Raw genomic sequence first — 16,806 nt, 5'->3', positions numbered from 1 at the left:
AAAATTTGCCCTTTAATTAATTCATTGGGTCAGTGGGAAAACTTTTTCAGGGTTCAGTACAGTGGAATCCCGTTAATCCAGTTAACCACAGGCCATAAAACTGGTTGTATTGACAGAGTACCTGTATAATGGGTTTCTTTAAATCAGAAATGACTGAGCTTTTGTTCAGACCAGAACAAGGTGGCTGTAATGACGAGGTGGCCATGTTAACATGGAGGACGTAAGGCAAGGTTCCACTATGATAAAATCTAATTAAAGCTTGCCTAAAGGACAAGCAGGTAAACTGATTTCCTCTGTACCCTGCTTTGGTACAAATAACTACTTACCAAGTGAAGCTTTAATCCGAGCTTGCTCCTCCAAAATTTCTTCTTGTGTCATGGATTCCAGCCTAGCTACATTCTCATTATGGATTTCTTCTATCTCTTTGTTTAATAAGATTTTCTTGCCTGCATGTTGAACTAATCCCTCTCCAGAAATTAGAGATGGCTTTGAAAATTGTGTTGTCCTTGAATCCAGTTTGATAACCTCACATTTATCTTCTTTGCATTGTAATTCAAGATTTGGATGTTTTGGAACACCAAATGTAACAGCACCTGAAGCAGCAAACTGCTGAGCAAATAAACTCTTTCTACCTTTAGAATTGGTTCCTTTTGATGAGAATGCCTGTTAATAAAAAAAAGCTGACAGTTATGGCTACTTTAAACTGGTTCTATATGAGATCTGCCACGCAATATTGATTATCTGATGAAAGGAACACACTGGAGTGGATTTAAAAAAAAAAACTCTTTTCAACCATCCATTCAGGAGACAAGCTGCAAAGAGATTTACACCTGTAAATCCAGCCCTACCTGCTCATCAATGTTTCCACGATGGAGAGCCATTGGAAATCCATGTTCAGATACATCAGGGTTCAAAACAGCTCTGTGGGGAATTTCTCTTTCCTATAGAATTTAAAATGAATTTAAAGAATGGACATACATTGTAAGTTGTAGAACAACAGAAGGGTAAAAGTTGATACAGATCTACACATGCACATGTGTAAAGTCTGACGATAATAATAAAAATGAACTTTAACACACTGACCTTAATTTGAGAGAGCACTGAGGTAACATGCTTGTCATGAACTAGAATATAAAAAGATACAACTAGTTATAATATCATGGCATTATTTTTCAAATATTGGATGAAAATCAAATCCCCAGTAACAGTTTTTGTGGCAAACAGTTCTTACTAATAATATTCTGTTCTACAATTTAGAAAATAGCCCAGAGAAAATACATGCGCTGATTGGTTTAAAATCATGTTTCATAACTTGACAAAAACACTGAATTAGCACAAGCTGTTTATGTAATGATGGCATGAGCAAAGAGAATTTACATCTTCATGATAAAAGTAAACAATTTTTTTTTTGGCATGAAATTTTCTTAACAAAATAGGAAACATGTTCTCTGTGTTTCTATCATGTTATAGACTGAAACACTCGCAGAACTTTGAGGGAACTTGAAAAAGTGGTGGAAATACTCCCCTGTCAGCTTGTATTTCCACAGCATTTCTAGTTCTCCCAAACTTCCTCTTGATTGTGTTTCTATAACTTGACAGAAACACGGTACATGTTTTAGATATTTCTTAACCACTAAGTATAGAGTACAGGATAATGAGCGATTTAAGTTATCTGTCATAGAAAAAACCTACTGTCAAGTAGCTCTGCATAGTCTATATCTTCTTCATTTCCTTGTTCTTTATTCTTTCAACAAAAAGAAAACAAATCTGTTGTCAGTCTGCAGTATTGTTTTGTTCGTAATCTTTTCTATGATCAAATGAAAAACTTGAGAAGTTATGAATCAGGAAGTCAATTTGTTGTTCCAGAAACATTTGTCTCCTTTCTGTAAGAAAGGTTTTGGTTTGAAAGGGTGGGGAATGGTCCTTCAAACACCATGGGTCTCACAAAATTTTCATTGAATTTTACAGGTCTCGTAGTCTCATTTTTCAGTGGTTATGTAAATCTCACAGTCTTGATTTTCAAGGCTAAGAAAGACTCAAAGTCCCAATTTTTTTAATAAATGATGTCTGAACATTGTAGAACCTGAATGTCTCAAGCTCGCATTAAAAACACTTTGCAGTCTCAGTCTTGCAATTGAAGAAGTCAAGATGTCTTGGGCTTGCAAAGAAGAACACTAGTCTCGCCTTATCACAAAGTCTTGCATTCACCTTTCACCATCCTGTTTGAAACCTTTTAACACCCTTATAAAAACAAATCAATGCTGCTAACATAACTAATAAGAAGATTGCTTTACTCTGGACCTTGTTCAAGGACAACAGTTCATGACAAACTAAGATACACCATGCATGTTAAAAAAAACAAACAAACAGTGGGTGCATACTGCATGTCAGAAAGTTCTTCCTAATCTCTGATCAAAGAGCCTTTAATGCCAGACTCCAAAAAAAACGACAAAATGGTGTTAAATTACAGTTGGTTTTACATAAAACAATTATTGGATTTGGTTTATACAAGATAGCAAAATTATCCAGATTGGTTTGTGCTATTTATCTCAGGCCTGGGCAGATAACAAAGACCTTGACCTTAATAAATCTTGCTATCATTTTCAACCTTATCCAACTTAAAGACAATATTATTATAGTAGATAATGTCATTAATCTGTGCTATACTGGATGTGCTATACCTACATGTGCATTTTGACGTCTAGTTTTAAATCTTGATTTCTTTTTGGGAGGGAATCCTGAATCTAATCTGCTGGATGGTTGTACTGCTGGGAGCCCTATATCAAGGTGAAAGACAATTTTAATACACACAATGGAACCCCAATATATATAAAAAAAACTTCTCAAGAATGAATTCTCTAGCATAATGAACAATAATTATTCATCAGTCGAACCATAGCCATTAACATTAAAGTGAGTATGGAACAAAATCTTGGGGTGCTTTCCAATGGACCAAAACTCCTGGTTTGCTTTTCTGGAAGTTTGAATGGAAGAGCATTTTCCATAATTTCCAGAAAAGAGGACTACCTAGGAGTTACACCCAATTTTTTGCCACAATTTCACAATGCAGGGCTAAAAGTGGAAATAAGGGATGAGGGGTATTGCCATTACCATTACTGCAAGCTAACTGTAAACAGTCTAACCTGAGCATTATATTTCAGGCTAACCAGTCAGGAGTGCTGTTCAGGTTCACCAGCACAAGAGTGTTATGATTTCAGACTCAATATACTTCTCACTAGTTAGTGTACCCCTCACCCCCATTTTTTCATCCTCCAACCCAATGTCACCAATAAGTTGCAGCATGGTGCTTTTTAGCCAATTCTTGACACATTCGTCTATTAACTTAATTGGATCATGTGTACTAAAGGCATCTGCAGTCGGGTGCTCAATCAACCCTCGACTGACATCTCAATCAACACTTGATCGAAATCCCCACCTTTACCCACAGTTGCAGCTGACACTCGGTCAGCACTCAATCAACGTCTCAATCAACACTCAATCAACAGTCATTCGACATTCGATCAACAGTCGGTCGATAGTCAATCGACAGTAAGTCAATAATCAGCTGAGTCTTGACAGAGTCATATGTAGCAATCGACACTTGATGACATGTCTGCTTAACTTTACAATGTTCCATAGCAGTCCATAAAAGCTTCAAAACCTACCGTCTAAAGTAACAACATCTCTGTCTACTTGAGTCCTACAAGGTGAATCTCTCTTATCACCTGCACAAGACGATCGAGGTTCTTCGCGTGTGTTCGACCGAACCACGGTGGCTGATGGGTTTAAACGACCTGCGATAAATTGTTCTTGGAAACGAAGCAAATCGCCTTCAGTTTCTTTAGCTTCGGGCCTAGAAAACATGGTAGATGTGTATTAAAGATGGAGGGAAATTTTGCAGCCATCCGCCATTTTCTTTCGTTCGTGAAGCTTGGTAACCATACCAGTCATAGATGGAAGGTGAATGGGTACTAACCTAGTGACAAAATGGCGGACGAGTTGGAAATTTTGCGGCAAGAGATTGAACGAAAATCTTTGGAACTTGAATCAATGAAAATACTATTGGCACGGAAGGTAGGTTCTCTGAACGCGTCCGAAGGTATAGAAACATTGATATGATGAATCAATGTTATCCTTTTGAGTAGACTCACATATCCTTTAAGCTGCTTTTAACAATTTGCTGTTCCAAAATTTGCGAATCATGTGAGCTAATTTGTCTTTTAGTTGCTTTTCACACATCACACACTAATTTTTGCCCTCATCACATGCCACGCATAAGCTCTGCACCTCTCTCTTGCTTAACACAACCTCAGCAGCATCTCAGTCCTAATCAAGATGCATCGCCACAACGAGAACTGTCCTTGCTTTTACAGGAAAAAGAACAAAGATCCGCAGAGGCCGCTATCTTAACATCGTCACATTCCTCAAGTTTCGTGGCACCAGAAAAAAAGGAAAGACTTAATAATGATGACATTTTACGCTACAGCAGGCAACTGATCTTACCAGAGATTGGTGTAAAGGGTAAGTTGTTTGAAACAAAATGGGCTTGGTTAACCATGATACGTAAGTTGAGGTTAGCAAGTTAGACCAATTTATGAATAGGGTCCATATATACGGAATCTTTGTATAAATCTACCAGCATTCTATCACGAATGCCATTCTATGATTGGCTGCACTGCACACTATCTATTCTGATGTACACAGTGAGTAGCCTAGCTGTGTGCAGTTGTTAACAAAATGAGAGCTGCTTCTTTGCATTATCTAAGTGTCGGTGAAGACGATTTAGTTAAGGTTTTGAATGACAAGTAGATTTGTACTAAAACAATTAGATTAAGAGCTTGGGATTTCTATGTGTGATAGGTGACAAGGGCACGGCCCTAGTCAACTATCTCAGGATAGAAATTAATCTTGAGCTCATAATCTAATTGCTAACAATAACCACAGCTGATCACTTCAAGTTTAGCACATTTGTGATTTACTGATGTTGTATACTCATGACGTGTCCCACAGGACAGATAAAATTGTGTAATGCTTCAATCCTGATTGTTGGTGCTGGTGGTCTTGGGTGTCCTGCAGCACAGTATCTGGCAGCTGCTGGAGTAGGTATGCAACTACCGGTATATAGTATATAAAAAGATTGGAATAGACAGAGTCCCATAGATGTTTCATTAAAATAGTTAACTCTTAGGCAACCTAGTAGATGTGAACACTTGAATCAGATATCTTGCTTAAGTTGCAAATTAGACAACATAACTTTTGTTTCAAGTGAATATATGAAAGATCATATATTTGAACTGCAGAGAAAGATACAAAGACTTGATTGATCATCACAGTTATATAGACAACTTATAAGCAGTTATGAAATTAAAGCCTGAAAAAAAAAATAAATTCAGGCTTGAATGAGTATTGATACCCCTGGTATTGCAGAGGTCGTGGGTTCAAATCCTGTTCAAGCCTGAATTTCTTTTTTCACATCCACTCCACTTGTGTATATAACTGTGATGATCAATCATGTGTTCAGAGTTTTTTTTGTTTGTTTTTTTCTCTCAGGATGTATAGGTATTGTAGATTATGATAGAGTTGAGATGAGTAATCTTCACAGACAAGTTCTTCATACAGAAAGCAGAGTAAACATATCCAAAGCGGAATCAATAAAAATGCACTTGAATCAGTGAGTGACTTTCTTTGTACTTGAGTCATTTTGCATTTCATATTTTCAGTTTATTCTGAAAATATGACAAGAAAGTAACCTTTACCAGGAGTAACCCCGCAAGAAAGGTGATGTTTTGAAGCATACCTGTCAAACTCAATTCAATAAATTTAAACAAAGGAAATCATGACTACAAAGCCTGGTTTTCATATGTCGGGAAAATCCTAGACGGTCTGGGATGCTGCTGTTTCCTGACCGTCCCAGATTTTGCCAACTAATGAAAACTCGAAATTGTAGATATCCCCGATCGTCTGGGATGAATGGGGACAAATCTGGAGAATCGGGAGCGTTTCTATTTCCCTGACGCATCCCAGATTTCTGCAATGGTCAGCGATCATTCCCAACAAATGAAAACTCAAATTTGTACCATTGGGGGCATCGGCATTCTTCGGCGATGGATTTCGCTCATTACCAATCTCCTAAATTGCTGGGCTCCAGTCCCCCTATCACAAATAAACATAGCGTCTCTCGAAAACACGAGAGATGGCTATCTAAATCTGGGACAGACCTCCGGCAAATATGAGATATATTGGCAAAATCTGGGACGGTCGGCAGAAAGTAAAATCTCCGATCGTCTGGGATTTTCCTGACATATGAAAACCAGGCTTTAAGGTGTTTGGATATCTGATCTTAGTTAGCATAGAATTTTAGGATTTTATTTCTCCATTTGCTCCTTAGTTTTACGGTTTCAATTGAGAGGATATCTCAAACACTCAAAACAGTTTTTGACCACATTACCAAACACCTTGAAGTTTGTCAAAAATACTCCACTGTGCATTGTATTTGCAACTCTCTTCTCAGTGTTTGAAATGTGGTTAAACGTGGTCTTTCATGTTTGATATCTTACAAAATAATTGTCTTTGACTGGATATTAGTGCCTCACCGTTCATGTAAACCATCCCCAAAAGAACGATTGCCTTTTTACTACCTAATTTGTTATGCTCACCACAATCTTCAAATATCAAAACATTCTCTAAGCTTGGTAAATGATTAGCTAAGGTCTAATAACATGATCTGTTATTTGATGAGGTTAATTTCTTTAACTAGGCTTATTTATTTTTTTATATTTTTGGTTAGGTTGAATTCCTCTGTTGTGTGCATACCATACTCCATACAGCTTACAAGCAGCAATGCTTTAGAAATAATTGAAAAATATCCTTTGTCATCCTGTTGCTATTCTAAAAGAGTTAACTTATGCCTGAAGTCACATAATTTGCTGAAATCTTGTCAATGTGTAGTTCCAGAAAATATCCATACCTCCCCCACGGAAGGGATTTTTTCTGACACCTCCCCACCCCTCTGGAAATTCCAGTTAAGCTTCAGACATTTCTTTAAATTTTTTGGTCTCCCAGAACCCCCCACCCCCCAGGAAATTCCAGTCCCTTCTGTGGGGGGAGTATGGATATTTTCTGGAACTGCACAATGTTTGTAAGTGGCCAATTATTGGCTGCGGTCACATCTGGGCTACTAACTAATACAAGGATAACTATAGTTAGCTATTTCGGTAATTTGTGACTGCTTCTCTGTTCACTTTAACTATAGTTATACCCAAGCAGGGTTCATGGGTTAGCCTTAAGTTTACAAACAAACAACCAATCAGAATGTGACAATTCTTTTCGCACGTGTGAGATGAGCATATATAAATATGCAAAAAAAAACCAAGCGTGAAGCGAGGGGAAAACCAAAAACAACAAACAAAAAATTTCCATACAACAAGTGAGCAACACGTGTAGCCTTCAAGCTTTTGTGCAGCCATCTTTGTATTTGCTGCGATGAATTCCAGACCTTCCTCGCAGGGCCATCACAAACTTCTTTTAATTCTGACGTCATCCATAGGCTAATTAGAACTAACTGTAGTTAACTGCGTGGTGTGATCACAACATCGACCGAAAGCACTAACAACAGTTAGGTATGATGTCACGTAACTTGACACTAACTCAAGTTAAACTTTAGTGAGGTCGTAGATGTGATCGCAGCCATCATTTCCATTGACAACCAGTGAAATATATCATGGGTCACACTTAGTTACCTGAACCACCCATAGCAAGAAATCCTACAATGTAGTTACAGGGGCCATTGTTCATTCATTTGGTTTTCCTAAAGTTTCTGACATGCAAATGGACTAGCATTGCATCCATGGGGAGCACATAGCAATACACCTAGATACTTCATGCTATGGCAGGCAACTGCTGAAGCCCTGGTTGCTGCATGAGGCATTGTTAATGGCTTATGAACAAATTCTGTCATTAAATTAATATAAGAAAAGTTCACATAATATATATTTTTGTGATCCTTAATATTCAAACATATGATATTGTGTTAGATGCAACAGACAATGTGGCTACAAGGTAAGTTAGACTGCATGTTTACTTTCCATAACATTGGTGTTCAATTATGTAACTAATTTTTAGTGCAGTAATACATATGGCAGGTCTTCATGGCTCTTGATTCAGAGGTTGTAAGCCTGACCTCTGTTTCTACATGCTGTGTTCTTGAGTTGGGGAAAACACTTACTTGCCAAGTTTTACCAGGGCTCATGAAAAGTACCATCCACTCGTCTTGGACGAGTATATGTGTAGATTTTTGTGTGGGGTAAGTAACTTTTCATGTCCACTCACCCGACGGACAGAGGCCCAGAAAAGTCATTTGCCAATCAAGTCATAGAAAAGGGAAACAAAAACAAGCATGCTACTTGTCTGAAGGGCAAGCTCAAATTCAAATTTAAATTTTCAAGGTCTGATTACCCAGGATAAACTGTTTATAGTTAGGTTGTAAACATATATGTAGCGGTAAGTGTTTGAAGGTATCGTTGATGATATTCAAAAGTTTCAACAACAAACTATCAAGCTAACCAATGCTGCATCTCTGTAATTTAATAGGTATCTCTTGAATGATGCCTGTGTCTTGGCTCAGAAGCCTTTGGTGTCTGGCAGTGCTTTGAGATTTGAAGGACAGGTATCACAAATAAATTGAAAATATTGAATTCCATCACTTAGTTTTTTGGGGGATTCATTACACCTGAATAAAACTTGCGCTACATGTATCTCTTAGCTCACTGTATACAACCATGATGGGGGTCCATGCTACCGCTGTTTATTCCCAAGTCCTCCTCTGCCAGAATCTGTTGGTAACTGTTCAGATACTGGAGTCCTGGGACCAGGTACTGTCAGAGCTAATTGAATACGGTAACGAATGTTTGTTAGTTAATAAAAGCATTCCACAGTTGTAAATAACATGGTTTTTTATTGTCATTCAATGCATGAAGTCCCAGGAGTTATTGGAACACTACAAGCTTTGGAAGCAATTAAAATTGTTGTTGGAGTCAATTGTATCCTTTTGGAAAAACATAGTACTATTAGAAGAATATTTCAATAAATTAACTTCTAACTTTAAGAGTACAGTTTGGACTATTAACTATTAAAATTATTTCAGACAATAAGGTTGTTATCTTCTGTGCATTTCACCCTTAACTGTGTCATCTTTACAAAACATGCAGCATCCTATTCTCAGAAAATGCTTATTTACGATGCACTGGATGGCAGATTCCTGTCAATCAAATTACACCCAAAACAGAGAAACTGCTGTGTTTGTGGAGACAATCCATCAATAAACAAGCTTCTGGATTACGAGCTCTTCTGTGGGGCATCAGCTACAGATAAGGTTGGAAGTCATTTGAATCAAAAATATCGGTACATTCCACCACTCCTGGGCAGTCCTTCCCCAGGTGTGCTATTTTATTTAGTCTCTAACTCAATTTGGGGGAGTAGAAATGGTATAAGTGTGCATCTTCTATCAATGTCGCCTGGGTTCCATACCAGTCTGGTGTCATACACGTATGTGGGTTGAATTTGTTGTTGGTTCCTGCCTTGCCCCAAGGGTTTTTCTCTGGGTTCTCCACTTTTCCTCCCTCCACAAAAACCAACATCTCCAAATTCCAATTCAACCAGGATAGAGGACCTGCATGAAAACCAGCTAAGGCTGATGTGGCTTTCTCTCTAAATATTGTTAGTAATATTTATTTTCTTTCCTTTCTGCAGACTCCTTCTTTGAAAATTCTACCCAAAGAACAAAGGATTTCTGTTCAGGTAAGTATAAAACTCTGCACATAATTGTGGAGATTCATATAGTGCACCAAAAGACTGAAATTAATGCCTTGAATTCAACCCTGTGTTCTGTAAACTTATACTCTGTGATCTTTTGTATTTCAGTGTTAAGTGAAAAAAGTCAGTTATCTCACGATGTGCTAGCATTACGCATGTCAGTACTAACCGGCCAGTGGTATCATTCTTTTCCCTCAGGAATATAAACAGGTTATGGACCAGCACAGCCCTCATATTCTCCTGGATGTGAGGGAACCTGTTGAGCTAGAAATTTGTTCTCTTCCGACTGAATCACTGAGTATCCTCTAGCTTCAAGTATTTTCACTTTTTAATCACAGAATAGTTATGAAAATCCTAACAAGAAGACTGGGAAGTCTGCAAAATTGATATCTGACTTTCTTACACAACTAAATTAGTTCAGAGGGCCAATTATATCTAAATTCAAGCAATCAGATTGCTCCATTGCCGGTCCAAGAGGCTATTAGTATTGGACTGGGCACTACCCAAATGATCCTGCAAGATCACTCTTGAAGATTTTTGGGTAGTTTCAGTCATGTAATTAAATATCTTATTAACAAGCTTACTTGGGATATACTGGTAGAATATTGGCCCCCAATCTTTCTGTCCCAGTACGGCCCTCATGCTTGGTTAGTGAGATACATGAATAGACGTCTAATATCTGTTCATTGGCTATTTATGCTGTACCAGATTATAAGGCAGCAGAAGTTTTCCCTAACTGAAATCATTGTAAGATATTCCACTGAGAGTTCTCCATTCCTCCGACCAACAAAACACACTGAAAGAGGCAATTATCAATCTGGCTAAGGAAGAGACAAACTCATCAACAGTTAATGGTGAGTCAAATGTTGATTACATGTAAATCTTCAACTATACCCTTCCAAAAGGGGGTGTTTTTGGCTTGAAACCACAAACCTTACTTTTGTTAAAAATTTTGCCTTTGAAATCCTTCTCTCACTTTGAATTTCCAAAGGTCTTCCTTGAGGGTTTGTCTGTTTTCTGGAGCTTCATTTTCGAACTCAAAGTCAGAAGAACATTTTAAAAGATTCATCTATCATTTCTCTTTACAGTATATATACTTTGCAAGCAAGGAAATGATTCTCAAAAGGCTGTGAAGTTGTTAAGAGAAACACTATGCAGAAATACTGACAAACTGTTGCAGTTCAACTATAGCGATACACTACTCCAAACAGAAAGCAAACAAGATGTACAAGATGAGAACATTCTTTGTGATGTTGTAGTTAAAGACATTGCTGGTGGACTTTGTGCCTGGGCTAACCATATAGATAAAGACTTTCCTGTGTACTAATATGCAGGCTTTGACAACATACAGCCTACTTTTTAAACCTGACATCTCTGTTAATTTCTCTGCTGCAGATCTTTCAAAAGCAACATTGTGGGAAAGAATTCAGTGTTGTATCTTGTGTTGTCCATTACCTTCTCATTACCTCAGGGACGGAGGCAGACCATTGCCTCCAAAACAATATACAATATGCATGGATAGTTTGTGAGTTTACCAATAATTATTATGTTAAACCATCAAATGAGGAGTATTGTTTCACTGGTGCTTTTGCAGATGACAAGCAAGGCTAAGACAAACAATTACTGCTGTTGTGATAGGAACTTAGTCAAAAATTATCCTGATAAAATCCAGAACTTTAACTTGTGATTCCCCCCTCCCTCCCCAGACACCCCTCCCTGGCAACTTCCAGTGATCTCATTAAGGTGGATGTGGATATTTCCCATAACCGTACATTGCTTTATGTCTAGATAGCAGCAGACATGTAAAGATTTTAAGGAAAACGACCACTTTTTTAAGTTTAAAAAACATGTTTCGACAGAACTTCTGTCATCCTCAGTTGAATGAATGATTACAAAGCAAGTTGAATAATAAGTAGGCAAAAATGCTAATTAAGACAAATAGTAACAACAGAACGTGAAAAGGTGTAAATTAAAAGGATAATTTTAGATTTACATGGTGTAATTGCTGATTGAGGCAAGGTAGTTCTTTTTGAGGGACACCAAGCAAGCAGGAAAACTTGTTGCAGACCTTTCTCATTTAGCCCATTCTTATGTCTCTTCATACCGTCCAACGACTGCTGACCTCAAGAAACTCAGAGTTCTTAAGGAGCTAAAGAAGAACAAGAACATTGTCATTTTAAAACCAGACAAAGGGAATGGTGTGGTCGTCTTGGACCGAACAGATTACGACCAGGGTATCCTTAAGATCATCAATGACACTTCCAAATTCCGGCCCATCAAGGAAGATCCAACTTTACTGAGAGAAGGTAGACTGCAGCGACTTCTCCGAAAGTTGAAGAAAGATGGTCACCTTGCCAACGAAGTGTACGAAAACATCTACCCCAAAGGCTCTCAACCAGCAAGAATTTATGGCCTGCCCAAAATGCACAAGGATTTTGGACCTAACTCAACTCCGCCATTGCGCCCCATCGTGTCTTCTATTGGAACCTACAATTATAACCTGGCCAAATATCTATGCAATCTTTTGGCGCCGCACATCCCAACTGAACACTGTGCTACAGACACTTTTACTTTTGTACAGGACATTCAATCTTTATCTATGTTTGGTAAATTTATGGTTTCCTTCGATGTGGAAAGTCTCTTTACTAACATACCTCTTGAGGAATGTATTGACCTGGCGGTCAATTACATTTCCGAGGGCAATCCTGACCTTAAGTTAAGTAAACCGGAACTTAGAACCCTTTTCACTGTAGCCACCGCCCAGACCCATTTCTTATTTAACGGTTCTTTCTATGACCAAATTGACGGTGTGGCCATGGGGTCTCCCCTTGCTCCCATATTAGCCAATCTTTTTATGGGACATCATGAAAAACTATGGTTGGAAAATTTTCAATGCTCTAAAATTTTATTTTATCGTAGGTATGTTGACGACACTTTTTGTTTATTTCACTCGGAGCATGATGCTGTTATATTTTTTGACTACATTAACTCTAGGCACCCCAACATAAGGTTTACTATGGAAAAAGAACTTAATCGCAAATTACCCTTTCTAGATGTTCTTATTGATAATAGTGACACTAATTCCTTCCTAACTAGGGTTTACCGTAAGAAAACCTTTACTGGGTTATTAACTAATTATTTTAGCTTCACCTCGTACTCATACAAAGTAGGTCTCATTAGGACTCTTGTTGACAGGGCCTACAAGATCAACAACACTTGGTTGGGGTTACACGAGGATATAACCAAGCTTACTGAAATTCTCAAAAAGAACCTTTTCCCTGTCCATTTAATTGAAAAAGTGGTTAACCGTTACATCACTGGGGCCCATAGCAATCATTGTCCCCGGGGCTACCCCCTTACCACCTCGCCCACGTTTTACTTTAAGCTGCCGTACATAGGCCATTTTTCTGTCATCACTCAGAAGAAGATTCGACACTTAATCAAGCGCTATTGTAATGATTTAGACATCAAATTAGTTTTTTCTTCCTTTAAGATAGGTAACCTTTTTGGTGTGAAAGACCCTATCCCCGGCGGGCTTCGTTCACGTGTAGTTTATAAGTTTACATGTGCGGGCTGTAATGCCTGTTATGTCGGCGAAACCTCCCGACATTTTTCCACACGCGTACGTGAGCACTTAGCCGTTGATAAGGCCTCTCACATCTTCAAACATCTTCAGAATTCTGAACGTTGTCGCTCATTGTGTTCTATAGACTGCTTTCATATTTTAGATCACGCCACTACCAGCTTTCAGCTCAAGATAAAGGAGGCTATCCATATTCAAAAAGAACTACCTTGCCTCAATCAGCAATTACACCATGTAAATCTAAAATTATCCTTTTAATTTACACCTTTTCACGTTCTGTTGTTACTATTTGTCTTAATTAGCATTTTTGCCTACTTATTATTCAACTTGCTTTGTAATCATTCATTCAACTGAGGATGACAGAAGTTCTGTCGAAACATGTTTTTTAAACTTAAAAAAGTGGTCATTTTCCTTAAAATCTTTACATTGCTTTATCTAGTACATTTCAGTGACTCACAGAGAATAAATAAAAACAATAATTGTTTATTAATAATAATTACTAACCTGTGATCAAGATAGTTACATATCTTTATTATACTTATTTATGTAATATGTGTTCATCTTAGTTTATATCTTAATTCTTTACAAAACTTTTTCTTCCTGCATGTAAACAGGGATGGCATCAAAAACATGGTGAAATAAATAAAAGCATGCAGCATTTAATGAAATGGCTAAAATAACACTGTAAATAGATCGAAAATGGTGAACATTTAATGTTACGCTTTTGATAAAATATATCTAAATTTGATCACTTAGTGACCAGGCATACATCATGTAATTAACTTATTTTCTTAATATAAATGGTACAAATGAAATGTGCAGTCTAGAGTCAAAAGATGTCAATTGCAAATCCTTCTTATCAATCTTTGCTAACACTGTAGTTGCTATTTCTATTCATTTTGATCTTAAACCAGTGCTGTCAATGTGTTAAACATAGAGCTAGGTTGTTACAACTCTGGCTGCCAGGTTGTAAATGGAGGATATGAACTCTCTGCAAAGCTGTTTTTGTGCAAACACATACACACTACAAATTTTGGCTCCTCGGATGTTAGTAACATAAATTACATGTATCTGGAATATAGAGGTCTGGAAAAAACACATCAGCTAAAAGTGATCTTTGCAGTTGTCATTTGAAAAATCAATGTGTGCAGTTGTAAAGACTAGTCACTCAGGAAAACTCAGAGGCATAACAGGGAGTCAATCCTGATTAACGTAATTTAATACCAGAGCAGGATGAAGTTAAGGGGACCTAGAGAATCTGATCCTACCACTGCATTGGCAAATGCTGATGCACCTTGTCAATGCAATGCAAAGCCAATGTATCTCACATGTTGCGCGTAAAAACAGTGGCTGATGCACCGCATGTTGTTTGACTGTCAGTCAACTGTCAGTTCACATGAGCACTGAGCCTGATGCACTGGCTCATATGCAGACGAGATTAGAGTCTTAACCTTTACTGTAGTATGCTGGTCGATAAGAGATTTTTTCTCTGACTGCTAACATTGCCTTGAATTCAGCATGCGAAAAATACTTTACACCTGCTTTGAGTGTTACATGTATAGGTGACACCTATTGACATGCTAGGTAACCTGGCTTACATCAAAAATGTACGCACAGCGGACTTCTTTACTGTGAAGTCAAACTTGAATGTTACTGATGAAAGCTGGATTTATTTGACATCAAGCTAAGGTTAGGAGTATCGACAAGTCATTCCAGGAGAAATGAATCCGCTGTTTTGAATATTTACACCTTGCGAATATTAAAAGCAGCAGTGGCCCAATTCTACCACTGTTGAGAGCCAATAGACTACACTAAAATCGTTTGAATTATCCTGTAAATCGAGAAACATGCGAAGTCCACAATTTTCTTCAGCCATTTGAGGTCAGTAATTATCATTTACTCATCATTTCTTCCACTAGTAACTGGAAAAATTGCCAGTTTCACAGTTACATGGTCTTTCAGTTGTTTACATAGCATGTCGAAAAATGGCATGTCAAAAGATAGTAGAAAGATGTCGCCTATGCACCTACCTGTAACACTGAAAGTGGGTGTAACCTGAAACTGGGTTTACTTATTAGTGAATAAAAAGCTGATAAATAATCCATATTGTCTTTTGTTGAATATGAACAACACAGTCCCAGATTCTCACTGGATATTTGAAGCTGCAATCAAACGACGAATGTTCAGCATACTCTGTACACAATACATCATCAAGTCTCACTTGATTTCTTCCTTTCAGCTGACACCTAATTCTTTTGAAATGTTTACAGCTAATTCCTCTTACTGTATTGTACAAGCTTGGGAACCATCGGTCATATTTCCGGAGGCCTTTGCAAAGCATATAGCTTGCATCCATTCCTGCTGGTCTTGCTCACTCTCCGCACAAAAGAAGTAGACACGTTTTGCTCCTCTTGGTTTTATCCTGAATGCAAACTGTTTTTTGTCAATGCTGCAATCAGACATTTCACATCCCTCTAGGGAAACTACTTTATGTTGGTCCTGAAAACCATAAGTGATAAAAATAGCAAAATAAAGCAATTCAAATTAAATTTTACATTTTAAAGCAAAGATTAAGTATTACATCCAAAGACATGTGCATGTTCTGACTGACTAAAACGCAGGAGTTTTATTAGTGTTGGTCCCAGAGAGCTGGTCTAATCAAACTTCATTTACAATCTTTATCTTTATACAATACAAACGTCCTCGGCATACCCATAATATGGCCACTCGACTGTGTATATTTGTATTTAATCAACAAAACAATTTAGGTATCAAAACAAACAAATCAGTGCATGGACAAATCACTCATAATTTTTTTAACAATTTCCTATATTTTGAAAAGTCAATCTCCCATCCAGCTACAACTGTCTTGGCCTGTCCAGTGGTCCTGGAGACAGGTATAGACAAGAATAACTCTCCAGTCTGGGAGTTTTGACTTGTTCAATGAACAAGTATAAAGATTATAAATATTGATTAGAGAAATCCCCACATTAACATGAGTCAGCCATAGAACAAGGATAAAACACCGTAGAGGTTAATAGGTACGCATTAAAGCAGTCGAAATCTCGTACAAAGTAAGTCTTAAACTAATTGTTGACAAAAAAAAGGAATCAAAATCAAACATTGATCAAAGCTTCCAAAAGCTTCTAGCTTACTGTACCTCAGCCGTTGTGCCGTAAGACAAATCACTTTTCTTAAGACAGCACCAACGTTTATCCCAGCGTTTGGAGAGGCGACTACGTTTTGATAGCCAGCCCTGTTTGTTGATTGTATCACTCACTGAACTCCCTTCACTCTGTATATCGACATTTGGCCCGCTTTCCGCCATCTTTAATTCGTTTGGGACGTTTGTGAAGCATTATGGGTATTTTGAGCACAAAACAAGATGGCGGACGCTTTGCACGACCTTTGAA

At 37.8% G+C, this 16,806-nt stretch overlaps 4 protein-coding genes across 4 annotated transcripts in view; 2 read left to right on the top strand and 2 right to left on the bottom strand.

Moving 5' to 3' along the window:
- The window catches only part of LOC110056225 (RNA polymerase II-associated protein 1-like), a 29,095-nt gene extending 25,231 nt beyond the window's left edge, over positions 1 to 3,864 (bottom strand). The window contains exons 1-6 of the mRNA XM_089292106.1: positions 3,666 to 3,864; positions 2,686 to 2,777; positions 1,693 to 1,744; positions 1,084 to 1,124; positions 849 to 941; positions 327 to 663 (exon numbers count right to left, since the gene is read on the bottom strand). Of these exons, the coding sequence (XP_089148232.1) occupies positions 327 to 663; positions 849 to 941; positions 1,084 to 1,124; positions 1,693 to 1,744; positions 2,686 to 2,777; positions 3,666 to 3,864 (814 nt within the window). The remainder of the gene's footprint in view (positions 1 to 326; positions 664 to 848; positions 942 to 1,083; positions 1,125 to 1,692; positions 1,745 to 2,685; positions 2,778 to 3,665) is intronic.
- A 65-nt stretch (positions 3,865 to 3,929) lies between these two features.
- On the top strand, positions 3,930 to 11,179 carry LOC110046067 (adenylyltransferase and sulfurtransferase MOCS3-like). Its single transcript, XM_089292108.1, has 14 exons — positions 3,930 to 4,074; positions 4,374 to 4,521; positions 5,011 to 5,103; positions 5,551 to 5,671; positions 6,788 to 6,866; positions 8,021 to 8,058; positions 8,590 to 8,665; positions 8,762 to 8,870; positions 8,976 to 9,038; positions 9,207 to 9,370; positions 9,748 to 9,795; positions 10,009 to 10,108; positions 10,563 to 10,664; positions 10,899 to 11,179. Exons 1-14 carry the CDS (start codon positions 3,988 to 3,990, stop codon positions 11,135 to 11,137), a joined length of 1,467 nt encoding a protein of 488 aa, XP_089148234.1. The 5' UTR covers positions 3,930 to 3,987; the 3' UTR covers positions 11,138 to 11,179.
- Positions 11,180 to 11,598: 419 nt separating this feature from the next.
- On the top strand, positions 11,599 to 14,061 carry LOC149111323 (uncharacterized). Its single transcript, XM_089292109.1, has one exon. It carries the CDS (start codon positions 12,233 to 12,235, stop codon positions 13,649 to 13,651), a length of 1,419 nt encoding a protein of 472 aa, XP_089148235.1. The 5' UTR covers positions 11,599 to 12,232; the 3' UTR covers positions 13,652 to 14,061.
- On the bottom strand, positions 13,859 to 16,803 carry LOC110046066 (src kinase-associated phosphoprotein 2-like). The gene is made up of 2 exons (XM_020751734.2): positions 16,554 to 16,803; positions 13,859 to 15,892 (listed from the first exon to the last, which is right to left on the bottom strand). Exons 1-2 carry the CDS (start codon positions 16,719 to 16,721, stop codon positions 15,674 to 15,676), a joined length of 387 nt encoding a protein of 128 aa, XP_020607393.2. The 5' UTR covers positions 16,722 to 16,803; the 3' UTR covers positions 13,859 to 15,673.
- Between the last annotated feature and the right edge of the window lie 3 nt (positions 16,804 to 16,806).

The sequence above is a fragment of the Orbicella faveolata genome, unplaced genomic scaffold (genome assembly GCF_042242905.1).
Source record: "Orbicella faveolata isolate gen_17 unplaced genomic scaffold, um_ofav_v1 contig_24, whole genome shotgun sequence".
In the NCBI taxonomy this organism is placed as follows: Eukaryota; Metazoa; Cnidaria; class Anthozoa; order Scleractinia; family Merulinidae; genus Orbicella; species Orbicella faveolata.
The sequence above is the reverse complement of the archived record's forward strand: the minus strand, read 5'-3'. Positions and strand labels throughout refer to the sequence as shown.

Bases quoted from the DNA above. Each gene is read 5' to 3' on its own strand.
- LOC110046067 (XM_089292108.1), top strand. From the start codon at position 3,988: ATGGCGGACGAGTTGGAAATTTTGCGGCAAGAGATTGAACGAAAATCT. The intron at 5,104-5,550 runs GTATGCAACTAC...TTTTTCTCTCAG, and splicing joins TCTGGCAGCTGCTGGAGTAG to GATGTATAGGTATTGTAGAT. The intron at 10,665-10,898 runs GTGAGTCAAATG...TTCTCTTTACAG, and splicing joins AAACTCATCAACAGTTAATG to TATATATACTTTGCAAGCAA.
- LOC149111323 (XM_089292109.1), top strand. From the start codon at position 12,233: ATGCACAAGGATTTTGGACCTAACTCAACTCCGCCATTGCGCCCCATC.
- LOC110046066 (XM_020751734.2), bottom strand. From the start codon at position 16,721: ATGGCGGAAAGCGGGCCAAATGTCGATATACAGAGTGAAGGGAGTTCA. The intron at 15,893-16,553 runs GTACAGTAAGCT...TATGGTTTTCAG, and splicing joins CTTACGGCACAACGGCTGAG to GACCAACATAAAGTAGTTTC.